Source organism: Linepithema humile, chromosome 1 (assembly GCF_040581485.1).
Source record: "Linepithema humile isolate Giens D197 chromosome 1, Lhum_UNIL_v1.0, whole genome shotgun sequence".
Lineage (NCBI taxonomy): Eukaryota > Metazoa > Arthropoda > Insecta > Hymenoptera > Formicidae > Linepithema > Linepithema humile.
The window spans coordinates 5,044,335-5,071,294 of record NC_090128.1 but is presented as its reverse complement, the minus strand read 5'-3'; the positions used below and the strand labels follow the sequence as shown (position 1 = coordinate 5,071,294).

Here is a 26,960-nt window from a genome sequence, read left to right as displayed (position 1 = left end):
AATACACGATACGAAAATAGTTTTTACTAAACACGAGCGCTCTGCAATAGATATATCACGAATACGGGAACAAACAAGATTCAGGATATCCGTTGAAATGTCACTTGATTCCATCTAATGCATGTTACGCAACTGAACTACAAATATCTTGTACACGTAATTTGTACGTAAGTAATAAACACTTGAGACGGTCTCGGCGAAATTGCAATGTAATTCATGTAATGCAATGTTTTAAAAGAAATATGCAATAAATAAAAAACATATGAATAAACGTGCCCTAAAAACAACTTTCAAAATGTTATGTATATAGCGCCGCGAATTATCATGCATAATGAAAATGAGCAAGATTTAATTGAGCCATAAAAGACAACTTTATTTTTATTGATGAAACATTATGAAGCGAAGTTTTTGTGATATCTCTGTTAACGCCATCGCAAGACTTACGTAATGAAGAACATGCGCCATTTTGCGCCTGTTGTGTTTATTCCTCTGTATTAATTAAACGAAATGTATACAGAGGCAACGAGGTCGATTACGAAATGATAAACCGTTAATTAATGCGGAACTTAATTATTATGCACCAGTAATTAGGAATGGACTTCGCGCTGTTCTGCTTGCATAACAAACGATAGAACGCAGGAACACGTGGACTATTGCGGCCACGTGACCGCAATATTACGTCGTAAGGATGCTCCACGTGAGCGACGTTTTTTCTTATAACAAAAAAATATATGGAATACATAAACCATACAAGCATTATCTCAAAAAACGATGCGCGTGGGTCACGTAATGTCAAAAACAATTGTGAAATAAATATAAATTTTTATTACACAAATTAAAGATTTAGTAAAAAATTATTGATGTATAAAATATCTCAGGATACTCACAAAAAGAACACAGGATTATATCTGATAAAATTAGGGGGGAGTTAACTTTTCGAAGAATATTTTACTGTGTAGATTCTTCACAATTTCAGATATCGAAACTATTCGTGGGATATAAGTAGGTCAAGCGCTTGTTTAATCTTTTCACTGAGCATGCAAATAACTAAACTTGTCTAAAAGTTCATTTAATTTTATGATAGCTGGAAAGACAATTAAAAGTTTCAACTAACGCGTAAATCAATGATACGTGAACTAGATTAATTAAAATCAATTTAAAAGAGCTTACTTCTGCGTAATTGTTAACGCATATTAGTTTTTATCTATGTTCTACATATATATATAAACAAATAAACGATAACTAATAAGTTCTAATAATTTTAAAATGTTTTAGAATACTACTCTTTTCTTTATCAACAATTTCAAAAACAAACTGAAGATAAGTCTTATTCGTTAAAGTAATCGTTGCTATTTTACTTTGTTTTATGGTAATTTAATTTTATTTCTACATAGTCTAATATAAGAATTAAAAAATTGGATAAAATAATTAGCTAAAATAACATTAGATATTTGTACGCAATTATTTTCATTACTGATTTCGATATTATCGATGATTGGTATTATCGATGATTGGTATTACCGATGATCGATATGCGATTTTCCACATATGATAAAAACAATTGATTGTATACAAATGAACTACAACCTACATAACCTCAATAAGAATGTCTCGATCTCTTTAGAGTTGTCTAATGTTGTTGTGAATTATTTAATATTAATTCCATTTGATAAAAATGGAACGCAATGAAGAGGACTGGTCTGTAGAATGTTCTGACGATGAGAAATATGAAATCGACGCTAAGGTGAGATGGTTATTTACTCAATACTCAATGTTTATTCAAAGTAATCATTTATAAATATAATTTGTAAATATTGTAATATAATTCCACACCTAGCATGAATGGAATATAAAGGCAGAAGATATTGTCTCGTTGATCGAAGGCTTGGAGATGAACAATCGCATTCTAGAACTTGAATGGAAATGTCCTGGCAGGCGAGGACCTTCTCCTATTCCCTCAAACAATCGACAACAAGAGCATGGATCTCAAGAGTACAAGTGAGTTTCTAGCGACAGCGTTACTTATTTTAATTATCACACATGTTTCAAATAATGTTATTGTTACAGGACTGAAGAAAAGTCTGATTTCGACTTTATGGATGAAATGTCTTCGCCAAGATTACCCGTTCGTAGAGTTGGCGAGAGTACTCCAAAGGGTAGTGCTAAAAAGAAAACCGCTAGTTTTAATGGAGTGTTATCGACAATGTTAAGACATCGTAGACTAGAGCAGCAAGAAATAAACTCTAGTCCAAAGAAGAGTGAATCTCCTGGGATAAAGCCACATCCTTCTACTTCATAAAGTTTACTCGTCCCTTTGATGATTTACCCTGAATGATTTATAGAATGACTAGATGAAGTACACAAATCAAGATAAAATTGAAAACTGGATGACAAAATTATAATACAGATATGTGGATATTTCATAGAAAGATATTATGTAATGTGAAAAGATTTGTGTACTGTAAAAAATGGCTTTATTTTTTTTACGAGGATACATATTTGTATATTAAATTTTGATACTGTGAATATTGTTATGAACTGGTAAGATTACTTCTATATAGATTTCTATGGAGAAATGGTGAAAGAATTAATACATATTTAATTCATATTTATCTGTTAGCGTTAAGCAAGTATATTGTACACACAGGGACAGGAATGCCTTCTCACATGAAGTTACACGCGTCTCGTCGGACATGCGTGCTTCACTTCTCAATATTCGTGCATTATAACTGTAGATATTCGGAAAACGGCAACGCCGTCTCAGAGCGGGAAAATGTAATTGACAGTACATAGTTCGACGTATCCGTTTTTCGACGAGACGCGTGTAACTTCATGTGAGAAGGCATTCCTGTCCCCATGTGTACAAATAAACAAATATATATGTATATATGTGGAATATAAAAAATAAAATGTCTAATTAACAACGTCCATTTGTCTCATTATTCGTAACATGCATAGCCCAAGTGGGAAACTCTTTGATTCCAAAAACATAGACACCCCACGTCGGGAATAAAATAATCTCCACAATTAGACTATAAATCGCAGGTGTACAGCCTCCGGCGATCAACCACTTGGTCGGGATGTGTCCTGCGACAGTTATAATCGCGTTCGGTGGCGTTCCGACCGGTAGACGAAAGGAAAAAGAGCACATCAATGCAGCTGGTACCATCAGATACATGGGATGCATCTCCATTGCTACGCACTATAAGGGCAAACGTATACGGAGACAAATGGAAGAAAATTTATTTTGAAAAAAGTTCAAAATTTTACATACATGCATACACTAAAGCCCGTGTCACACTACGTATTGCAGACGCGGATCGGATTGGGATTGCGGATCGCGGATCGGAATTTATCTAATCAATACTCTTATGCTTCGTCTTGATTGGTTGAATTCCGATTTGCGATCCGCAATCCCAATCCGATCCGCGTCCGCAATACGTAGTGTGACACAGGCTTAAGGCGTACGTCAACATTGAAATAATTAATAGATTATATATTTAATTAAATGCAAGAGAATTTAACAGCTTTACCATTTGCGCTATCACTGGTAGGGTGATATTTGCGATGCCGACGTTTGAAGTAAATTCTGTGATTGTACCGATGAAAATGCACAGCAGGACGAGTATTAAAAGGGGTGGCAAATAACGAAGTGGTAACAGGGATTCACCGACCCGTTTCGCCATACAGGACGCGACGGTCCCCTGTGATATCGCAAATCCACCGCCGAGTAGGAACATCAAACGCCACGGCATCTTGCTCTCGATTGCCTTCCATGTGATTAAACCTTCCGATGATTTCTTCGGTCTTTTAGCAGCTGCGGATTTTGCAAGCTTAATATTTTTAACACAAATTAATTAAAATAAGAAATTTTTATGTACTTCCTCTTCTTGGAAGTAGTCTGTTAAATTTTCAATTAATTTTTATAATTTATAAATATTTAAAAAATCACAATTTTACAATTTTACAAATTATTATTATTATTATTGAAATTTTGATGACCAATGAAACATTTTCTGCAATTTCTTACGATCTTGACTGAAGCTGTAAATGAAGCTGGGATCTTTCGGAATGAAGAACATCAGAATTAAGACGAATATTACTGGTACTGAATCTCTGAGGTCTCTGCGCAATTATCATTTCTTTAGTTAAACATATGTCAAAATGTCTTTTGAAACGCTTTAAAATACTAACACATCAGTAATCACTTCCGACCATCCGACGATGAAGCCAGGTTTGCGGAACAACCAAAGAAACATGCATGTAAAAAATAGTATAGCAACTGCAGACTCGTGAAAAGATATCGGACCCAAATTCTTGTATCTCGTTTCTATGACCTGAAAGGATTACCATTAGTTAAATAATCACATTAATTTGCAATTCACGATTTAATAAACTTCACTAAATTATATTTATCAAATTGATCAAGGTAATTTTAACGAAGGCTGTTATAAATGTGCGACCGAGTTTTTGAACCATTATTTGATTTGCTTTATTAAAACTGTTCTTTATAAATTGAGCTATTAAAATGTATTAAAATAAAAAAATATTGCTTATTGAAGCTCACTTGATTTGTGATAGCCTCGCCCTCCCTTCCTATGGTGGCCAATTCAGCGTCTTTACTTCGCGGTCTTAAGAATCCCATGTAAGCAATTCGTAGATACAGCCAAGTAAGGAAAGAATTAACGACCATTTGGGGAAAAGACGCGATCAACCACTGAGTAAAATTAATTCCCTCGGATTCGGGAAATATGCTTTCGTAGATTCCTTTGAAAGTCAGATTCGTGCCCGTTCCTACTATCGTTCCAGTTCCGCCGAACGTCGAGCAGTAGGCCGCCGCTAGCAAGTACGCTTTCGTTAATTTCGTCGGTTTTATCTCTCTGAAAAGAATCGTCAAACGCACAAATTGTTAAAAAAAGTACATGACTTCGAAAAAAATTAAATTGTTTTTTTTTCCTTATTGAACATTTTACGTTTGTAAAATAAAATCTTGCATCGCCATTGAGCGATTTATGTAAAATAAAATATTATGGAATTCTGATTACTTTAAATTATATTTTAATTTGATCTTGATAATTTTTATGATTTATATTTTAACTAATTAATTATACTTACGGCGCGGCGTCTGGCTTTTCTTCCGTCCTGAACACCATACCTAGTCCAGCCTACACAAATACAAGTAATTAGATATAATAATAAAAATAAATAAAAATTATATATATACGACATACTCATAAATAATTTTTGCGTACAATCCGTTACTTTCATCGCAATAAAAATTGTTTCTAATACATAAGGTATTAATTAGCAACGTAGAAAAGTATATCGTTGTTTCATATACAGTAACACTCGTTCGCCAAATAATTAAAATTGCATTAAATATTATTAAAGTCATGTTAACCGTTAAATATTAAATTACAAAAATAGTAATCAACACCTGTTCCAATTCGCGCAAAACGGCGAATATGATGGGCACCATCATAGCAGTGGCCGCAGTGTTTGACACCCACATGGATATGAAGGTTGTGACCACGCAGAGGCCGCCGAGCAATTTTGCATGACTACAGCCAACTGTTTTCATGACGCCGAGAGCGATTCTCAGGTGTAGATTGCTATGCTCGATAGCGATTGCGAGGACCAAACCGCCGATGAACACCATTATGGTGTCGTTCATGTAACAAGCGCACGTATCCGCCGTACTCAGTATACCCAACGACGGAAACATCACCACCGGTATCAGCGATGTCACTGCCATAGGAAAGCAATCGGTCACCCAGTAGCCGGCCATCAGCAACACTACAAACGCGCATCTGACCTCCTATCGAGATCGTCGAATTACGAGAAAACCATTGACGATAATTTCGGTTACTTCACAAAAGATTGAAATATAGATAATAATGAAATTGGCAGAATTTATTTATTTCAAATCAAAAGGAAGAGAATACCAAACAATCGTAGATCACGAGGAAGGGTAACAGAAATAATATCCATACGAGCGCAAACACAATCTTCCAATAAGTTTTGAGAAAGCTGCCCGTCAATCTCAGATAGTAGATAAAATCCTCTCTTTGCCTAAATGTGAAATTTCTTCAATCTTTTCTTTATGTCGGGTGATAGCATAAATTTGGTTTGCCACAATCTTAGAAACTCTTTAAAATTTGGTAAAATTATGTAACAATACAGAAGCTTAATAATAATATTGCGTAATTCTACGATCGATAATCATTTTATAATGTTATCGTTGCTATGATTTAAATGCTAATAACAAGTTTCCGTAAAAATTGAAATTGAATATTAAATTAGACATTAACCTTTCTCTTGGCTCTTCATCTTCAGCTTCTCTGGTTTCTTCAGCCATATTATTTAAAATTCACGTATATTTGTTTGAACACAGTTAATATTTCAAAATGTATCAATGTGATAATCTTATCTTTGCATTAATTATTATCCGTAGACACATTGCCATCTTTTGAAGTTTTGCTCAATTCTTCACTTTTTAATATCGCGGCAAGATTCGAAATCGAATCGAAATCGTGAGTGCACGATATGAATCGCTCATAATCCAAGCTGATTAACTCCACTTTTTGCAATTTTTTTCAATTTTAGCACCAAGCATTTCACAAATAAATAAATAAATTAATAGAATTTTGTTTGATGGCGCTCATATAAATGCATAATGCTGATAATTAGTATTTATTTACATTTAAAGTATTATTAAGAATAACATAAAAATATATCAGCTCAAGATTCGAAAATCTTTTTCACTGAGAAAAGTTTTTCTCTCTCTCTCTCTCTTTAAAATTTTTTTTAATTGCATCCCTGCGTAAATGATTCACCGGAGACTGAGCAAATTAGGAAAAATGAGAAACAACGGTAAAACGACACACCCTGACAGACTTTCAGCAAGCGGAAGGCAGAATTCGTAGGGTAAAGACCGATGAGTAATGACGATGGGTTGGGCGCTTGGGTATAAGAGTGCTAGACGATAGTGGATTTATATTCGCTACAGCCCTCAGTTATGACACTTTTCTCTTTGTAAAATAATAAATTATTATTTTTTACAATTTTTTATCATTTATTTGTGTGACATTCGCAAGTTAATCATATTTTCAAAAAATTTGTACACGCAAGCTTTTAATATGTAAGTATTTAGCTTAATAAAAAAGGATAGACGAGAGGATGTTCTCTGTGATTACAGTCATAATGATAATAAACAGAAATTACCAGCAATTGGATTACGGCTTGTGGGCGTATTCTGCCCAATCTGGAAAATCCTTGATGCCGTAAACGAAAACACCCCAAGTGGAGAACAAGATAACTTGCACCACCAGACTGTATAATGCAGGGAAGCACCCGGCTGTTATTAACATCCGAGTTGGCAGGTGTCCCGCGACGGTAATGATCGCGTTCGGCGGAGTGGCGACCGGTAATCTAAACGCGTACGAGCACATCAGCGTCACCGGCATCATCAGGTACAGTGGATGTATCTTCATCGCTACGCACTTTAAAGAGCGAACATAATGATGAGCGATAATCGCGACTCTGATAAAAAAAAAAAAGGAAAAAGAAAACGGAGAATCAAGAGGCGAAAAGAGAGAAAGAGAGAGAGAGAGAGAAAGAAACAAAAATGTAAAAAGGTGCAAAAACAAATAATAAGATTTTGTTCGGGAAAGAATATTGTTTCTGTATCTTTCAAATAATTGTTTGCAAGTGATATTTTTTATGTCGCGGACGTTTCGCGGCAAATCCTCACCATGTGAGCAACGACAGGCAAAATTATATTCGCAGTGCCGACGTTCGAAGTGAACTCCGTCAGAGTGTTGACGAACAGAAGAACAACGGCCATCATCAGCACAGGAGGTAGATCCTTCAAGGGCACCAGAGCCAGTCCTACTCTCATAGCGAGTCCCGAAACGCTGCTGCCCTTTGAGATGGCGAAACCGCTGCCAAGCAGGAATACCAGTCTCCACGGCATCTTCGTCTCGATGACCTTCCAGGTGATCAGACCCTCGGACGATTCGGCAGGCCGTTCGGACGCTGCGGTTGAGCGAAATTTCAATCAACGCGAGGTAACGCGCGAAACCGAGCGGAAAAGCGAGTAGCAAGTCACTTCGCTTACCTTTTGCGAGAAAGGATCGGCAAGTAATTTGCTACTCGAGTCGCGACTAAAATGGCCCCTTACGGTCCTTGCCGTAGAAGCGCACGCAGACCGGATTCTTCGGGATGAAGAACATCAATATGCACACGAAGATCGCGGGCGTCGAATCCGCCAGGTTTCTACGACAGAATTGTCACGCAATTATTTATAAAAGAAGCTCTGATCGTTAAAGACAGAATTTATTATTGCGAATCGAGGAGCTTTAAATAAATTACTCTTCGACATCAGTTTATTCCGAATTCAAAAATAAAGGGTTCATTTTAATTTAATTAAAACTCTTTTTACTCTCTTTTATTGTTAATGAGAAGCTTATTTCAGTTGCGAGAAAGGTGAAACTCTCTTACACATCCGTTAGAACTTCCGACCATCCGCGGACAAAGCCAGGGGCTCTAAATACCCACAGGAATATGCATCCCGTGAAAAGCGTCGCGACGGAAATCTCGTGGAACGTCATGGGTCCTAGATTCTTAAGGTTATCACTTATCACCTGCGATAGCGCGATAACGTGGAATAAAAATCACGCAAATAATTCTAAATAAATTCCAAGTAAATTTCGAAATAAAAATCTGTAATTAGTTGGCTCGTTGTTAATTCAATTTTTAAAAAAAGTGTAAAAAAGATTACACGACCCGAGACAGACATACTTGATTCGCGATGGCCTCGCCTTCCGCGCCGATTCTCGCCATCTCGGCGTCTTTGCTATGTGGCCTTAGGTATCCGAGAAAGGCGATTCGCAGATACAGCCACAAAATAAAGGAATTCGTGGCCATCTGCGGGATCGAGGCTGCCATCCAATCGCCGAAGGTGATGGGATCGGCATCGGGGAAGTTGTACTCGTAGATACCCTTGAAAGCAAGATTTGTCGGGGTACCGACAATCGATCCAGTGCCCCCAAAGGACGAAGCGTACGCCGCCGCGAATAAGTAAGCCTTCGTTATGTTCGTCGGTTTTATATCTCTAGAAAAAGGCAATCATTTCTTGATGTATTTTAAAAAAATAATTATTAATAAATTATTATCCTAGCATTTACTAAGATACACAAGTGTTATAAATAATTGTGCAGCTGTGCAATTTAAGTTTATTTATCCTTAATTATATATTATTATATTTCACAAATAACAATTTTAATTGTGGATAACACATTAATATTAAAATTAAAACTGTATTAATAACATGCAAAATATTTCCTATAAAAGCTTGCAATATTTAGCACTCACGGTTCAGCTTCTGGATCCTCCAGATCCTGCTTTATGTCGAATACTTTTCCGAGTCCTTGCTGTGAATGCAATATAATTCAAAACACACGCATTAACACACTGATTAAATATAATTATTTTAATCAATATAAATTTTGAAAATAATTACACTTTCTCAGACAACCAACACATATCGAGCTTATAATGATTATAAAAGGTAAATTCAAGGACCAGCGAGAAAAGTGTGTACAAATGTAAGAGTTTAATCAAACTTGAAATGGAAGAGTCTCCCATCTGGCGAGAATCTGTGTTTGCAATTTACTGTAAGACTTTCCCCTAAATGCACCGACCTTCTCCAGCTCGCGGAGAACGGCAAAGGCGATGGGCACCATCATAGCGGTAGTTGCCGCATTCGCGATCCACATGGATATGAAAGTGGTTACCGTGCAGAGACCGCCGAGCAATTTCGCATGACTGCACCCGAGCGTCTTCATCACAACCAGAGCGATTCGCAGATGCAGATTGCAGTGCTCGGTGGCGATGGCGAGAATCAAGCCGCCGATGAAGACCATGATGGTGTCGTTCATGTAACAGACGCATGTTTCTTGAGTGCTAAGAATGCCGAACGCCGGAAACAACACCACGGGTATCATCGACGTGATCGCGATTGGTATGCACTCTGTCACCCAGTAGCCGGCCAGCAGCAGCACAACGTAAGCGCATCTGACTTCCTGCGAGAAGTTGTGATGTGTGTGTATGCGCGCACTGCATAAATATAATATGTAACGCTAATATGAAGCACGATAAAGATGAAATTTTAATATTCTAAATATTCCGACAAAAATATCAAGTGCAATAATGTGCGTATTTCTAGGAATTTCAAATAAAAGTGTAAAACGTGTTTAAAATAAATCACCTTAATTCTAAAATGGAGTTATTAATTATAATTTTACTAAAAGAATTAAGCACGATATTTAGTATTAAAACTTTAAAAGTTGAAAAAAAGATGTTAAACCAAAATTACGTGGTTGAATACTTTTTTTCTATAAGCGCCAAGTACAAACTTTAAGTTAATTTACAAGTTAATAAGAAGGTTTTCAGGTTCTTACCGGATAATTGTACATTATAATAAAAGGTAGCAGACATAGAGCCCACGAAATAGCGAAAATGATTCGCCAATATAATTTGAGGAAGTAACCAGTTTGTTGCGTACACGTTAATTGTAGTAAAGAAGTTTGAAATCTACAAAAAAAAAGCTATATTTTAAACTCAGATTATAGATTCGAAATTAAATTTTCTGAATTTATGAATTACTTTAATGTAAACTTTCCTTGACTGTGATGCGTAAAAGTTTCTCTACTAATTTATAATTTACTCTTTCTTATAGTACAACGCTTTGGAAAGCCATTTTTTAAATTTTATTCTTTCGAGCACATTATTCATCTTTTTTCTTATAAAAACACCGGAAATACTGCATATAAAGTGATATCACAAGTCATATTTTACATTCTACTTTGAAGGAAAGACCGAAATGGATTAAAAGAGAGGAGAAAGATTTCGTGTATGTAGAACGTTGTTGTCGTTGCACATTCAATTTCCGTTCTATAAACGTTGTTATTTAAGAGCGTTAAAAGGATCTCTGACAAGAAACAGGATGTAACCAGGTTAAAACGCCAGGGGCTACTACTTTTATGGAAATTTGCAACAGGTTTCACCGGAGTTATTTCTACGCGTTAAAGATGACACGAAACGTAACTCTTGCCGCGTCTCAGATTCAACTTTGGCTTCATTTTCAGCTTCGGGCGCCTTTTTCACATTCTTTCCGGCCATAAATCAATGTTCCGTTGTATAAAGAAGACTTTTCTTCAGATTTAGGTTATCGCGATATTGCACGATGCTGTCTCTCACGTCACAGAAGAGAATCGGCAATGCCGATTTTTCTGTCAATTCTTGTCCAAAAGAGCTGCAGGTTATTAAAATTATTATTTGAATATTTAAAGACTTGTTCAATTTTACGTAAAGTTATTTTTCATGATATTATTGTCATTTAACCGTGATTATACATTCAATAAATTTTATTTTAATATAAAAACAGAGAAGAATTCTTGACAGTATCGGAACATAATTTGGAAACGAGAATGTACACATAATGTACATATAAGCCACGCTCGTTAAATATGCAAGCCCGTCGATAACGCGTTCGCATGCAAATACAATTTCGGTTTTAATAATTCATTATACCGCGAAACGAATGCTGCATCGTTCGTTTGCGTTTACTCTACATTGCGTTATGCGGTCAATTTAGTTTTTAAACAAACGCTACGATATAATAACGGCGAATATGCAGCGTTAATGACAATACTTTCATAATACATAATTTATTAAAAAACTTTATAGTAAGTAAAAACTATAATAAGAATGCAGAGGCAATCTCTAATGCACATCTGTGTGTAAATGTTTATCTTTCAGCTGAGAGATATAATCTAAAAACAAAATATAACACTATGTTTGTATGGATGTCTCTTTCCTCTGACGTAATTATAAAAATAAATTTGCTTTATATTTGCATTGGAAAAAGCGTAGATAAAAGTAGTAAATTTTTGTACTGAAGTTCTACCGCTTCAATGACTAATGCTATTTTCCAGTGGCGCGTCTCGATTTCGCTCGACGTAAACCGGAGGATCGTCCTGTGTAAACCAGATTACTTTTCCTGACGGGCAGCCGGCCGGCAAGCCACATCAAAGCCATGATTCCTCAAAGGAGTCCTCCCCTAATTCTATCCAGAGATCCTCCCTAGCTACGTCCCTGGCGAGACGGGGGTAACGCTGATTCATCGGGAGTGTCCTAGGTTGGCTGATTCAGAAGGCGAACGTTTGAGAGGAGAGAGGAAGGGGGCGAGAAAGGGGTGGAAGAGGGAAATGCAAAACACGAGTAAGAAAAAATGACGCATTCTCCGACGGAGATGCGAGCGTGATGGGAAGATCCATTGAAAAAGAGAGACAACAAGCGCGAGCAAGCGGCGGGGAAGGAGTGTGCGCGGGGGGGTGGCTCGGAAAAATGGATGGAAATGGGTAGAATAGGGTGGCTCGAGGGAATTGACTATGTCCGCCAGAGAGGGTGCGTAGAGGCTTGCGGGGGAGGACCGGAACGCCGGCTGCTAGGGATAGACGTTGGAAAGGGATAGTGATACGTCTAGCGATGGCCTTCAAACGCTCGCGTGCAATTCTCATAATTAACAGCAGCATGATTTTTTATATTATTTCACTGCGTGTAAACTCTAATTTTTTAAAAGCGTTCATACATTTTGCAACTAATACCGCATTTTTGAACATGTCGAATGCTTCGATATATAATTTTTTCTAAAAAAAAGTATATTTTCGTGTCTACTTTCTATATTATATTTTTATTTTATTGTTTGTAATTATATTTTAATTGTCGATTTTGCGTAATAGCACACTTACTGCTCTCTCTCTATATATATATATTTTTATTATTTTCATGTACGTAGATAGATTGTTATGACTTGTTCAAAAAATTTGAATCAAGTTGCGATCAGGTGCTGTCGTTAGTGCAAGGGACGCTTGTGAGGGAGGGAAAAGGGAGAGAAGAGGGAGGTTCTCCAACTTCCCTCGCGCGTCGCGGCGCGGCGCGCCGCCGTTCCTGGGTCTGGTCTGCATTGCGCATTCACGAGACAGGCGCATCGTCGCGGCACCCGTCGTCGCGCTTTCGTCGCCGTCGCCGCCGCCGTCGTCGTCGTCGTCGTCGTCGTCGTTGCCGTGGTTGTGGTCGCCGTCGTGTCCGACGCCGCCATCGAGTCAATTTCGGCGGCGGCCTTGATAAGGAGCCAGCACTCACCCACAGCGACGATAAAAGTCGAGAGACTTCTGTCCAAGCGAGTTGCACGACTGCGAGGAATCCGTCTACATTGTAGACAAACAAGACGGCGCTGGATTTCTTCTTTAAAACGGTAAGCATAACACACGATATTCGGAATCAAAGTTAAGAGTGACGTGTCGTATCCGAGGAGATTCTCGCTCGATTTAATCGAACTTTTGCGTGCCCCGATTCATTTGTCGGGCTTTGCCTTTGAGGGAATCGGATTAGGCAAATCATCGCATCGAGTGGTTGAGCAAGGGTGATTAAGAATGAAATCAATGTCACGTTTAGCAAGAACGTTTGTCGCGATTCCAATTGGGTGATGAAAAATTTCCATCGTAATATATTATAACATGTTATACATGCTGTCCCGCGTGGGTGGAAAATAAATAAATTGAAATGTTTGCAACATGTATGAAGTTATATCCAATAAAATCTGGGAAAATTGTGAGAATTAATTTGGCTAAAATTGCATTCCATTAAACTGAATATATCAAAATATTAAATTACGTGAAACAATAATGAAAATATCGTGAGCAGTACGCGAAAATTGTTGATAAATTGCTTTTCACACTTAAAAAAATTTATATATAGTTTAAAATTGTGATATGTAAATTCTTCATACGAAAATCAGAGGTATGCGAAATTTGCGCGCGTTGTAAAAATTTGTATACCGCGAAGAGGAGTGCATCACGCGCAACTTGAGAAATTGCTATATTCTTCACTCGAAGTTTACTCCGAGAAAAGTCTTACGGCTCCGGACTAGTTTGCCGCATGTGTGTACTGCATCAGGGTCGCGCATCATTCATAAATTCCTAGTCCAGAATAGCGGGACACGAATCAACCTAGATTGGGTGCGCTGTATAGACGGTTGAATGAATATTTCATTAGGAGTGCAATTATAAAGTCGTGCAAACAAAACTGATGTCGTAAACGCCTTGATTTTACCGACTATAAAAACCGCTTACTGCTCGCGTAGTTATAATTCTCGAGGTAAGCTCCGCGCGGCGAATGCTTCGAAGCAAATATCCTTGTGACAAAACGCCACGATTATTAACTGTAATATGACAGTAGCGTTTTAATCAACATTCAAATATGTATTCTGTCAATCAGCAAATCAGAATTTTGATCCAAATTCTAATTTGAAGCAGAGTGCACATTAATGTACACATTTCTCCGTGTATTTTGCATTTAATATACTGTTAAAATTAAGATGTTAAATGTCGCGAAGCGTCTTGCACACAAACATTGCACGATTTTGTTGTTTTATAAATTTATTTTTTATAGCGAGAGACTCGTGAGCTTTAGTAACGATTTTTTTCTCGGCTTCGTGTTAAATGCTGCAGTTAAACAAATTTGAAGTTTTATTACTTAGATTATAGAATCGACAACTTCAAATGTAGAATTCTCTTCTACCCTTTTTTTAATCAGATATATTACACATCGAATACAATTATGTGGTTATATATATATATATATATGTATACGCAGGCGCGCTCTTTGTCGAGCTTAACTACTTCAAAAGCCACTCGGTCAATAACCCGTCCAGTGTTGCTATCAAACTCTGGATATCTGTTGTTATTATCGGTTTTCCGTATGTTTTCAATTGAATTCCATTGATATTGGAAATGTAGACTTTTTTACAGATCACAGTTATGTAAAAAAAGTATTCTTGACCAATCATGCTTGTATTATAAATATTAATCAGCTATTTTTACGCCATTAATGTTGATTTATTATATCTACCTCATTATTAGTATCAACGATAGCATCGAAATGCAAACAGATTTATACAAATGTGTATCTTACAAATCTCAATCGCGTTGAAAATTTCTTTGATAAACGTTACATCTGACTTTCAAGGTATTAGCATCGAAAGTAATCAGCCAGCTGCCGTATATTATGCAGTTTGTTTATTACATAAATATGTATAATAAATCGTATTGTATCGTATAACTATGTTGTACAACTATTATTATTCTGAACAAGCAGCTCGCTGCAAATTATCGAATTACAACTTTCTACTGTTGCGTTGAAACAACTCGGCAACAATTACACAGCGCACCACCGTATTGTACCGCTTCGCAGTCGGCTGTTTTCTTTTTCAAAACTTCACAATTACTCCGATGACAATGGCATTGTCCCTCCCGGCAATTTTCTTCCCGTTTCACCATTCACGAGTCCATTAAACGCGATACGTGGCTCGCTTTTGTTGCGGACTCCAAATCGTTAGGCAATGCGCGATGCAACCACTATTTATCACAGTTAGAAAAAAAAATCCGCCGCGGGTCTGTCGAAAGCCCGGTTTTTTTTGTTTTTTTTTTTACGAAATGGATTGAAAAGCGCCTCTGACTTTCGCGTCCGATGCGTCGCCCCAGCCAAATCGTGTAATCCTGAACGATCACACAGGCGAACCGCAATGAGCACTATTGCATTTTGCAATTTCGAAGCCGGCGGCGTATAAGCCAGTTTGCCGCGACTCTAAGCGAGTTCCGAGTCTCCGGAGAACAATGGTATGTAGCTGTATACGATGCTGGCGATATTTAGAGAGACCCGGGGGAACGGGCGGCTGAGATTCGAGCCGGTTCACCCTTTCCTCCCCCTCGCCAATACACCTCGGCGAGAGGGTAACCGAGCTTTTATCCATTATACCGCAATATTGCACTACCGCCGCCACTATTATCGCTTCGCATCAACATTCCCGGCGTAACGCCATTACAGTTGCACAACTTTCGTCGAGACAGAAGTCCAGCGTTTAGACCAGACGTTCCATTGCTCTTCTAATGTTCGAATAGTGATGCGCTTTAATCCCTCCAGAATCAGACTTATCTAAAGCTATTTGGCGCGATAACGATATCGTATCTCTCTTGCTCTTCCATTTGTCAATTTCAGGTTAAAGAAGTTGCGAAGCATTTAGTGGAAATTTCACCTTTCGGTGGGGCTTTTTATATAATATATAAAGCTCAAAATTTGGAATGTCAGTCGTAACATAATTATGTCAGAGAAAACCGTTTTTTTTTTCCCTTTCACTCATTTTACCTTTATCTATTTTTTTACTTATTGATTTTGTAACAAGGTTTAAGTATAACTCTTTTATCGAAGTATCTCATGTGTCTATAATATAAGCAAATTAAAGCATTAGCATTCGAGTAAAAGACATTCGTTTCGATTCCAATTTAATATTCTAGTCCGCCGTTATTGAAGAAAATTGACGAAGCCTTTTTCTTAGAAACAAAAATTAGCATACGTAATATATTATAAATACAGTTTCTGTTATTATTTAATAAGAACTTTTATAGAATTCATTGATCGCGATATTATTACATTTAAATTATGTTCGTATTCGAAAGGAATAATGTCTTCCAGAATGACAGAATTAAGTCTCATTTGTATTCATCGATGTATTTTAGAGAAGTGTCGTCAAATTCTATTATATAATAAAAGACAAAATAGTTGTACCGGGAAACTTGAATAACGAAATTTTTCAACAACATAATCAAGAAAGTGAATCGATAATGAAATGACACGCCACATCGAAACAGTTATAAAATTGAAATACACAATCTTATTTTAACCGACCTGTATATCAGCCGTGTTTCCGACTTTAAAACTCCGACTGTATATATGTGTACACATTCGGTTAGCAACCTGCTCTCTCTATATTCTTCCTCGAGATTCGTAACCGGCGGCTCGATAGAGACGAGATGATGCCGCGCGCGATCTCGAGCGCGCGATAAAGGACGCGTCTCGCAAACGGACAACGAGAAGCGGAAGTGGGAGCAAGAGAACGAGGATGAGGACGAGAGTAAGAGAAGAAAGAAAGAGAGAGAGGATCACCCAGGTATATATATACATACCTGTCTACATAGTTACACGGTTCTTTGTATGTGGTATATATACGTATATATGTATATATATATATATATGTGTGTGTGTGTGTATATACGTATATATATATATATATATATATACGTATATATTATATATATATATATATATATATATATGGAGAGGGCGACAGGCGCCACGATATCGATCCCACGCAATATCGCGCGCCTCGGGTCCGTGTTCCGACGCGGGCGTACCGACGCCCGGCGTCCCTCGTGTTCCACTTGCTCCGGTAGTACACCACCGACAGACACGATTTATCGTGAGTATCCATATCGATGTGTGTGGGTGCTCGATATGCGTAAATGTATATGTATACAGGTGTATGTGTGTGTGTGTGTGTGTTCGTACGCGCACACGCATATGCACGGTATGTATACTACGCACGCTACGGCTTGGTCTTTATTAAAACGTTTCATCAAGCGTGTCTGGCCGCTTGTAGATTCGTCGACGCTTGTTCGATTCGGGATTGGACGCGATCGATTGCACGGGGGATATATAAGTCCGCCGATGTCCACGCGATGTCCTGGAAAAAAAGTACGCAAGATGAATTAACGCGCAGCTTTTGCGCGAAAAGTATCGAAAGCGCCGCCTCCGTATAAAAACTGATGAATAAGCAAAAAATTCGACAGAATTTTTTCGATAGATAGAAGCGGAATTTTGCGATAGAAGAATAATTTTCAGCGAGCTTTGATTTATGTACATATAGTAAATCAATTAAAAGAGTTAAATCTTTTTTTTCGTAAATATTTAATTTGTAACGCATTGAGTAGCGCATAATTGATTAATAACAGTATTAATTTATAAATATGTGTCTGTGTAAAAGAACGAACATGCAAAGATAGATTTTTACATTTTATTTTTTGTAAAAATTTATTTCGTTTTATATATTAAATTTTGTTTAATACAATTGTTATATTTTCACGATATAAAAATTTCCAAAATTTATTTCGAAAGAATTCAACTTGATATTTAACTTCCTTTTTCGAGGTATCTTGTATTACAGCGCGTCCGTTGCAAAGTGCATCGACAACTGTATCGAATATCCATCAGCGGTTTCCTTAACGCGCAACGTTGACGGACGCGAAACAGATACAATCCAGAAACTTGTCGACACCGATGGACGGCGTTGGGTTTTGCCTGGGATACCGGACTAATTTCGATTAACGGCTCGATTTGACATTAATCATGATTAGTTGATACGAGTAATCAGGTAATAATCGTCTCCAATTTCGAACGTTGTCGACACGCGAATCAATCGCGAAGATTCGATCGCAGAATTCGAATGCAATTCTCCTTTTCCTCTTTTTTTCTTTTCCATTCCTTGTTCATTATTCTACTACTACGTTTGTCTACGCCGAGAAGTTTAACGAAACACACGGAGAAGGCAGGTGAGAGTGTTTAAATATTCATGGTATGCTCTATAAGAGATTCTGTGCGAACTTGCCGCCGAAAGATTTGCTCTCCGCGCGCCAGGGCGCGCATACTGAGCGATACCGAGGATTCTTCGGTGACTTTTAACTTTTATAGCTCTTGCTTACTCCGGGAAAGACAGAAGCGGAATTTCCGAAGAATGAAAAAAATAAATATGTATGAAGTTAATGCTACTCGTATTATACATATATGCAATTATTATTTGCTTTCAGTTCTCAGCCGCAGTAGAGTAATCGGGTTTTGAAACTCTCGTCCGAGTGCAAATGTGGGGAAGAGCAAATATGACGGCTGTGATCTTTCTTCTAGGATGGTTGTGCGTACTCGCTCACGCAGAAGGTACGTGCTTCTTCATACAAGCGTTTGTATCGTAGAGAATAACTTGAAAAAAACAAAAAAAAACGATAATATCTATTTAACTTTTAACGACGCACTATCTGGTCACACAAATATTTGATTTTAAATAATATTAATATCGACGAGAACGAGACAGAAATTACGTGTAATAGCACATGTTTCTCGCATAAATTGTTACATAAAACGTTTGAATGAAAATCGCAAATGACGAGGGAACATGTTATCGGTTGTCAGCGAGCAACACGGATATGACGTCCGCCGACATCGAGGCGGAAGCTATCCTGGAACGAGCGGCCACGTGGTTGTGGAGTCAACGAGACAAGGACGCCGGTTGGGGTAACGACACGCATCGAGTGCTTTTAGTCCTTCGTTTAGCCAATCTGTCCCGCGACGATAATATCGCACCCCCGGCGCCGCTCGAATTGCAGCTCACCGCGAAAGAAATGGAACTGGAAATCGTGCTTTTACTTTGGAGGTAAGTCCGAGATAATTGTCAGGCGCCGCGGAAGTATTTTTCATCTGTGGGGGTAAAATTTATAAAGAGGATACGTAATACATTCATAATATGTATATGTATATGTACATATGTAACTCCATTCAAACACTATGTAATAGGCCACTCAGTGGGTAGTATAAATATGCGAAAAATATGCACAGATTTTTTGTTCCAATTAACTTAATGCGCTTAATTTTCTTTGTTATATAGTGTAAATATATGCACATATATGCTTCAATTGAACGAGTGAATAGTCAAAAAAAAGGAAAAGGAAAAAGAAAAAAAAAAGAAAAAAAGAAAAGAAAAGAAAAATAACCCATTTTTCCACCTTTGATGTAAATATTTGATGCTCAATATTTTCGGTCATGAAATACCTGAAGAAAAAAAAAAAATTCAGGGGGGCGTAGCCCCCCCTGCTAATTGTTATAAAACTGAAATAAAATCGATATAATTGTTGTTTTATACAAAATTAATATTTTATAAATACTAATAGAGTAATATTTTAATGAAAATGAATACAAAAATATCGATCCCAAATTGGTTAAAAGATTTATAAACGAAGAAAATTGCAATAGTCTATTTTCAATAGTTTGCAATAAATGAACAACTTAGAATTTCCGTCGACGGAGATATAGCTCGTTTTTAACGCATGACAGACATTACTGCTACACTTTTCAACGACCCAGAAAGTTCGCATAGTTGGAGAGGAAATGGAGAATAGGTGCTTCGCTATACGCCTTGACATTCTTTATCGTCAAGTTATCGGTGGCGCACATAGATAGACCTTAAGTGCAACGCTCGCGAAAGAATGGTATTTTTCCTGCGTATATATGGCCGGTATCACGGTGTTTTCACACTATCGATTTCTTTATTCGAGGCTCGGCACGTTGTCCAATCTGTTATTGGCCGATAAAACGGGTTTCATCGCGATATTGACGAATACTTCTCGGTCACGGATTTTTTGTAAATTGCGCGGTAAAAACAACAATCTGTTACATTAATATTAGCTCAAATGTTCTTTATAATATTGTTTGCGAAAATTTATTTCTATTATATTTGTTTATATTTTATTTTTATTATAAAAATTCGCGCAAGATATACCGAATTTTTATTCTCACAAATTAGTAAGTAAAATGCGTACATTTATGATTCTTTTGCTTTCGCTTGTGTTTTACAGACATCGAGAAGCGTTCTCTCCCGTTCGACTGGCACGTTATACTCTGGCTTTGAACGCGATGTGCATGGATCCAAGACAGTTCCACGGTCACGATCTAATCGGCACGCTACAGCATCACGAACCGCCGACCGATTACGAATTCGCGCTGACCACGCTCGCGGCCTGCAGCGCACAAGCGCACGTGCGCAAGCGACAGATACGTCGTCTTCTGGACATCGCAAATGCCGCACAAGATCATAATGTCGGTGAGTTTTATATTAAAATTATTATTCCAAAAGATAAATCAGATAAGACAGATAAGAAGACGACAAATGATTTTATTCGTATGTTTCTTCAAGTAAAATAAATTTAATCTAAGAGTAAAGAAATTTTGTGGAGTAATCTGTCGTGTATATTGAAGAATGAAGTATTTGACACAATTTCGGACCGTCCAATTTAACGGGGTTGTAACGATAATTTACGCGGTAAGATGATAATCGCACATACTTTGCGCAAAATATCTCTAAATTGACAATAACATGACAATCGCCGATTAGAGGAGAAAGTTTACGTGGGCGATTTCTATCATTTTTAATGTCTCGACAATCAGTTATTTTCCGCGCATACCTTCAATTTGCTAATAATTTAGCAAACAGTCCACTAAACTAGGGTTGTTTCGGCCTAATTGATCGATTGAGAGGCGAGTTCGAAGGGTAGGATCATATTACGTTTAATTACGTTGATGCGCCAATGACAGCAACATGTCAAGTTCACGTGAACTGTTCACGCTATCGGTTACAATCTCTCCGGACACAGAAACACCGTTTGATTATTTTGTAGCTTTTGATAATAAAGAAATTCTTTTACGCTCTGCCATCCACACGCTGTAATTCTTACAACAACGTGTATATTGATTAAATCTATTATATTGATCCATGCGTCACATAAAAAACTCGAAAACTGTCAAATAGTCGACTTGCGTATAGCATCTTGCGCGTGTACTTGTCTCACGACCGTGTCTCTTGATACAAACTTTCTGAGCTTCTTTTGTTCTGTCGACTTTGTCGAATTGTTTTATAATTCCCGACACATAATATTAACAAACGATGAAATTGATTGTAGACACTGTCGCGATGGTGATTCTGGCACTGCAGTGCATCGTGCAGGACCACCGACATCGCAATCTTCATCATTTCGCTCGCAAGCCATCGATAGGATTGGCGCAGCAGCAGAAAAAAGACGGCAGTTTCGGTGATCTGCGCACCACCGCGTTGGTGATGCAAGCGCTGGAGGAGGTGGAGAACGAACCGACCAACAACTGGAACAGATCCGCGGCTTTAGCCTGGCTGATCAGCCAGCAACAATCGGACGGTTCGTTCCGCGGCGATATCCGAGCCACGGTCGAGGCAATGCTGGGTGTCGCACCGCGCGGACTGGCCAGTATTCGAGCTCTCGACTGCGGACAAGGTCTGTCGGACAACTCACCGCCTCGTCTGACTACGAGCAACAGTAAATGTTTCAATATAACGGTCCCTAGAGCGAAGTTTACCGAGAGAGAAATAAATCTTCTCCATGTAAATGTTTTCCTTAATTTATAACGTTAAATCACAAATTTTTATATGAATGTTTCAAATAACGAAAAAAAAAATCGATAACGATTGATTATTTGAAAATTACTATTCCGCAAAAGTAATCTGCAAGATTTAAATTAGAAGAAGTTTAAATGGAATTAAAAGGTAACGCGCTGACGCCGCTTTTATCGCGCGGAACAAATGGAACGCGTGACATGATGGTCCCTTAAACTTATGAGTTGCAGACATCGCAACTTCCGACAACCACAGCGAGACCGCTTTGCCGTCGGAAGCGTCGGGTGGTAACATGAGTAATGTGGACACCACGGTGGCGGGCACCACGGCGCCGGTGCTGGTGAACGTGTCGTACACTCTGTGGGTCGGCAGCAATGTAAACGAAACGTACAATCTGACGGTGACCGCGCCCAAGAACGAGACCTTTTACGGAGTGATGCTGCTGGCAGCGGAAATGTCGCCTCACTTCCAGTTCACCGCGTCCGAATGGCCTAACGGCCACTACGTTCACACGCTGGCCGGTTACAAAGAGGAGCCGATGTCCTATCACTACTGGCTGCTCTACAGACTGCCGTCGCCGCCGGAGCCGTCTTCGCCGCCTGGAAATCAATTGGTCGCGCCCGGAGGTACGGCGGAAAAACGCGCGGAATGCCTCTGGTCTTCCGCATTCCTTCCATTTTCAAATATATATATAAATATATATAAAATAAGAAATGTGCATCAATTTATTGGCAGTTTCGATAATAATTGTCGCGCGCTTGCAGGTGTCGACAACTTGCAGATCAGCGAAGGGGAACACTATCTGTTCTGGTACAAGAAGCTATGAAGCGCGCGACGAGAACGCGGCAAAAAGAGCAAAGTAACAAAAAAATAACAAACTAAAAAAAGGTAACACAAGGGAGAGAAAGAGGGGCAAGCGGGGATACTTCATAAGAAAAAAAACGAAAAAAAGTGAGATTGTATGAATGAAAAAGAGAGAGAGAGAGAGAGAGAGAGAGAGAGAGAGAGAAAGGGAGAGAGAACGTGCGATCTCGAAGCTCTAGAGCGAGATCCAGTATTCACTGCCATCGTTAATTGTCGACACGTAGAAAAAAAATAAAAAATACGCGCAACGGCTAGAACGAGTAAGGATAATTAGATAAAAAAAAAAAAAAAAAAATAGACATAGGTACGTACACGTACATGTATACACAAATACACACACTGTTGGCAGTGATTTTTGAAACTCCGTTCTAGTGGCTGACTCGAAGGACCCGGCGGTGTGAGACAAGAATCGATCTCGATCGATACGCACGCGGTCGATATTAACATATACACACATACACACAGACAACTCCACTCGTTAACACGTTGAATGCCACGGCGGCATTAATCCGCGATTAAGCAACGCAAACTAGAATTTGGATTTAGGATTAAATGTCCTTCGGACTTTTGCATTACTTCGATACAGTGTCGAGCTCTTACTGATTTGCGCGTGTAAGATACAAATAAGCTATACCTAGTGATTTAAACGACACACATTCAGCAAAAATTGCATACGTTTGTCGCGCGCACAGTCGCGAGATGTAGTTAGGCTTTTACACGAAGCCGTAGAGAGAGAGAGAGAGAGAGCTGGCCGAAGTCAAAGCTCGGCATTCAACGTGTCGACTTAAGCTACGAAGCTACAGGTTTTCTATGAGATTGCAATGCACAAGCGTACTTGTACTTATCGTAATTAATTCGTACTTCAATAAAGCGAATAGCCGTACCCGTATTAGCGAATACCCAATCCCCGACGTTCCCGACCCGGCTGTAACGTGTTGTTTTAGCGCATACCCTCGCAATTAACGAGAACAAGGGACGAATAAATAAATAAGTAAATAAATAAACGAGTAAAGTAAGTAAATAAGTAAACGAATCTCTGGGCTGCTGCTGCAACGTGTTCGACAAGGAAGGTAGAGCCGCATCGTGAACATCATACACACTTTCGTTTGTACGCACGATACATTATTTACTGAGCAGCTCAAGTGCGATGTAGGATTGCGTTCTTTCTTGGAATCAATAAAGGAATCAATAAAGTATATTCACACATCTAAACGGTGTAATTTTATCTTCTCCTCCATTTTTCTTCTCGTCTATATCTGACTTTATCAATTCAAATATTTAACAAATATCGTCTTCCATAAGACGTTTTTAGACTTTTCATACATTTGTATTATTCGTATATATCATGCACTATTTCTTGGATTGTGCTTTAGAATATATTCACAAATGTAAACGGTATATCTTCTTGATATATTTCGCAGGATATTATCTTTATCTGATAACAAAATTGCTATCTTACATTTTATCTACATACGATGCACTATTTTTCTGAATTATTTGCGTGCAACGTATGATTTGGTCTAATCAAGATTGTGTTCTTCATATGTCCTTCATAATTAATATCTCTTTATTTTTTAACGTATTTTTTCCAAATTTCTAAATTTCATTTCATATTATAATTCAAATTATAAAAATTCGAGCCATACCAATATACATCTACCGACGAGGTTTCATTTATTGATTTCTGTTACGCTACCAAGAGATTTTTCTCTTCTCTCAAAGGCGGCGACACCAAGATGCTTTTGACCGCGACATTGACAAAAAATCTGCAGATTATTCATTTAAAAATCAGCATGTATGTTTTAATACGCAACTATTGAAAAGAAAAAACAATATTGATTTTATTTTATTCGTATTGTGCAGTCAATAGTTATCGTTATATTTTCTTTTCAGAGCAATAGTTAGTCAGGACAGCGGAAGAACATTAAGGATTCATCATGATTCACGGATATATCGATGATCGCAACAAATCGTCAGTTCGATAAGTTTATAAAGTTGAAGAATGTTTGTAAAAATTTATTCACCTTTTGAGGAGAAACTAATTCAGGCAACGGTTCGTGCAACTCGACCAATGGATCTATATCGACAGTTTCCTTTATTCCATTTATTCTTTCGTCATCCCGTTGAATATCCTGTTCGTTATCCTGCGTCGACCAGCATGTCGATTCTTTATTCATATATTATTCATTAAAAAATAATATATGCGGTTATATAAACAAATTCCATAGTTTATACGTAACACAAGTTTTTTTTGTGAGAGCAAACTTTAATTGCACAAGTAATAAATAAATAGTAAATTATTTAAATGTTTGCAAATATATGTGATATAAATGTTTTACATAAATATACAAATTAATTCCTTAATCACATTATGGATATAGGTATTACGTAAACATTTCAATTTTTCAGAAGCACATTAGCACACGTATGCACACGTTTACAAATTCTTACAAGAAATATAATATCTTATTAACATTACTCTCATCGTAAAAGAATTATTATTTTTAATTTTTAAAAGATACCTCGGTTTTCATCGAATAAAATGATCGCATGACTAGACGCAAATGTTACAACTGTGTTGCGTTTTGTCGAATGTTCATCCGCAAACACAACCTTCCGAATTCGCGCAACATTTTTCTCCTTAGTTTCTGAAGCAATTCCAAAATTCACTTCGAGAAATGTTGTATTATAAATTATACGAATTTTTCTATTAATCTTATTACTTCCGATATTATTGCACATTGTTGCATCTTCTGAAAGTTAATATAAAATCAGTAATAATTTTAATTGATACTCTGTTATTCCCTTTTTCACTCTTTTTGTCTCTGTTGTCTACTTTTTTAATGGCTAAAGTGTGCAAGGATCTATAAGTTTTGCATTTAAATAATCGGTTGACATCGGTAGATAAGATATACATATTGCAGCTGCGGTTTGCCATTCGGAAGTAAAGGTAGCATAGACTTCGTGTGTAGCATTGAAATTTAAAATTATGTCACTGTGAGTGACAACCTTGAATGGTTTTCAGGACGCTCATCTTCTCGAAAACGTCGGCTACTTCCTGTGTCGATTCTACAGGATTTTTATCCGATTTTTCGCTTTGCTCGTGACGCTTTGCTCATGAGATGTTAAAGAAAAGGTAATTTCTTTTTGTTAGATTAATAACCTTAAAATATCATAATCTATTTAATTAATATATAGAAAATTATGCGGCCCTAATATAAGAATAATTAATTATCTCGCCAAATAATGAGTTAATAAAGGAAATAAAAATTCCTAGATAAATGTCACATATTCTTACTTTTTCTATATAGTTATATATAATTTATTTTAGTTAACATTTTTCACCGATGACACCAATATTAACTGTCACTTGAAATTGCCGATAACTGTATGTGTAATCAAAATAGCTATCATGAATTATAATGCTCAAATATCAAGATATGATGCAGCATCCGCTTCGAATTGTCAAAATTTAGTTCAATTTTATTTAATGAACATTGCCTGTGCATTGTTATTCCATTGTATTGAGAGATAATACGTTCTGTTCCTCGTCAGTTCACCGCTAAAATTTCACGCGAACAAATAAGCCTCAAAAATTAAATAAAATTTAAATATAAGTTCACCATTTATTTAAATGTATTTAAAATCTGTTTTAGAAACGATCTTCAGTCATTTTTATTTAAATTCGCATTTTTAGGTATTCAAACGTTGCATTTCATCGCGTTGCTTGTGAAAGGTAATAAAGTGAACATTTATGAAATTAATTAATGCAAGATTAATTGTTACAAGAAATGTTTCAATGTTATTTTGCTAGATTTTCGTATATTACTGCGTTTCGTCGAAATTAAAATTGCATTAAAAAATTGAACCGCAAGATAAAAATCTTTTTTATGGAGGCCAATCACGTGGGCCGCACTTGTCCGCGGTATCGATAGCATCGATAAAGGATGTG

The 26,960-nt window shown here is 37.4% G+C and overlaps 4 protein-coding genes and 1 long non-coding RNA gene across 8 annotated transcripts; 2 read left to right on the top strand and 3 right to left on the bottom strand.

Annotated features, from left to right (window-relative positions):
• Window positions 1-1,562: 1,562 nt before the first annotated feature.
• Window positions 1,563-2,928, top strand: Pa1 (PTIP associated 1). Its single transcript, XM_012379826.2, has 3 exons — window positions 1,563-1,744; window positions 1,838-1,998; window positions 2,068-2,928. Exons 1-3 carry the CDS (start codon window positions 1,676-1,678, stop codon window positions 2,297-2,299), a joined length of 462 nt encoding a protein of 153 aa, XP_012235249.1. The 5' UTR covers window positions 1,563-1,675; the 3' UTR covers window positions 2,300-2,928.
• LOC105679618 (protein I'm not dead yet-like) lies at window positions 2,918-6,452 on the bottom strand. Its single transcript, XM_067361277.1, has 9 exons — window positions 6,312-6,452; window positions 5,946-6,072; window positions 5,438-5,818; window positions 5,116-5,165; window positions 4,568-4,880; window positions 4,195-4,337; window positions 4,031-4,125; window positions 3,534-3,817; window positions 2,918-3,202 (listed from the first exon to the last, which is right to left on the bottom strand). Exons 1-9 carry the CDS (start codon window positions 6,356-6,358, stop codon window positions 2,918-2,920), a joined length of 1,725 nt encoding a protein of 574 aa, XP_067217378.1. The 5' UTR covers window positions 6,359-6,452.
• A 783-nt stretch (window positions 6,453-7,235) lies between these two features.
• LOC137001937 (protein I'm not dead yet-like) lies at window positions 7,236-12,680 on the bottom strand. 2 transcript variants are annotated; one of them, XM_067361274.1, is made up of 9 exons: window positions 11,111-12,680; window positions 10,464-10,596; window positions 9,705-10,085; window positions 9,376-9,434; window positions 8,803-9,115; window positions 8,503-8,645; window positions 8,183-8,277; window positions 7,754-8,037; window positions 7,236-7,502 (listed from the first exon to the last, which is right to left on the bottom strand). In XM_067361274.1, the coding sequence occupies exons 1-9, from the start codon at window positions 11,182-11,184 to the stop codon at window positions 7,236-7,238; spliced, it is 1,749 nt and encodes a 582-aa protein (XP_067217375.1). In that variant the 5' UTR covers window positions 11,185-12,680. The 2 variants fall into 2 exon arrangements, with proteins under 2 accessions (XP_067217375.1, XP_067217376.1); XM_067361275.1 differs by having other exon boundaries at window positions 9,705-10,119; window positions 10,464-12,677.
• A 318-nt stretch (window positions 12,681-12,998) lies between these two features.
• LOC105679907 (uncharacterized protein CG3556) lies at window positions 12,999-24,220 on the top strand. Of its 3 annotated transcripts, XM_067361287.1 has the most exons (8): window positions 13,000-13,321; window positions 16,875-17,071; window positions 18,765-18,888; window positions 19,141-19,381; window positions 20,580-20,824; window positions 21,681-22,067; window positions 22,369-22,770; window positions 22,909-24,220. In XM_067361287.1, exons 3-8 carry the CDS (start codon window positions 18,816-18,818, stop codon window positions 22,968-22,970), a joined length of 1,410 nt encoding a protein of 469 aa, XP_067217388.1. In that variant the 5' UTR covers window positions 13,000-13,321; window positions 16,875-17,071; window positions 18,765-18,815; the 3' UTR covers window positions 22,971-24,220. The 3 variants fall into 3 exon arrangements, with proteins under 3 accessions (XP_012235651.1, XP_067217388.1, XP_012235648.1); XM_012380228.2 differs by lacking the exon at window positions 16,875-17,071 and having other exon boundaries at window positions 12,999-13,321; window positions 22,375-22,770; XM_012380225.2 differs by lacking the exon at window positions 16,875-17,071.
• On the bottom strand, window positions 23,383-26,537 carry LOC137001941 (uncharacterized). The gene is made up of 2 exons (XR_010891751.1): window positions 25,531-26,537; window positions 23,383-25,175 (listed from the first exon to the last, which is right to left on the bottom strand). It is a non-coding gene; the product is annotated as an uncharacterized lncRNA (long non-coding RNA).
• Between the last annotated feature and the right edge of the window lie 423 nt (window positions 26,538-26,960).

Coding starts and splice junctions, on each gene's coding strand:
- Pa1 (XM_012379826.2), top strand. CDS start 1,676: ATGGAACGCAATGAAGAGGACTGGTCTGTAGAATGTTCTGACGATGAG. Junction 1,745..1,837: donor AATATGAAATCGACGCTAAG/GTGAGATGGTTA, acceptor TTCCACACCTAG/CATGAATGGAATATAAAGGC. Junction 1,999..2,067: donor CATGGATCTCAAGAGTACAA/GTGAGTTTCTAG, acceptor TTATTGTTACAG/GACTGAAGAAAAGTCTGATT.
- LOC137001937 (XM_067361274.1), bottom strand. CDS start 11,184: ATGGCCGGAAAGAATGTGAAAAAGGCGCCCGAAGCTGAAAATGAAGCC. Junction 8,646..8,802: donor GCGAGGCCATCGCGAATCAA/GTATGTCTGTCT, acceptor GCGCTATCGCAG/GTGATAAGTGATAACCTTAA. Junction 8,038..8,182: donor GCGCTTCTACGGCAAGGACC/GTAAGGGGCCAT, acceptor GCTCAACCGCAG/CGTCCGAACGGCCTGCCGAA.
- LOC105679907 (XM_012380225.2), top strand. CDS start 18,816: ATGTGGGGAAGAGCAAATATGACGGCTGTGATCTTTCTTCTAGGATGG. Junction 20,825..21,680: donor CGCACAAGATCATAATGTCG/GTGAGTTTTATA, acceptor AATTGATTGTAG/ACACTGTCGCGATGGTGATT. Junction 22,068..22,368: donor TCGTCTGACTACGAGCAACA/GTAAATGTTTCA, acceptor TAAACTTATGAG/TTGCAGACATCGCAACTTCC.
- LOC105679618 (XM_067361277.1), bottom strand. CDS start 6,358: ATGGCTGAAGAAACCAGAGAAGCTGAAGATGAAGAGCCAAGAGAAAG. Junction 4,881..5,115: donor GAAAAGCCAGACGCCGCGCC/GTAAGTATAATT, acceptor GATTCTTTTCAG/AGAGATAAAACCGACGAAAT. Junction 3,203..3,533: donor TACCAGTGATAGCGCAAATG/GTAAAGCTGTTA, acceptor TTGCCCTTATAG/TGCGTAGCAATGGAGATGCA.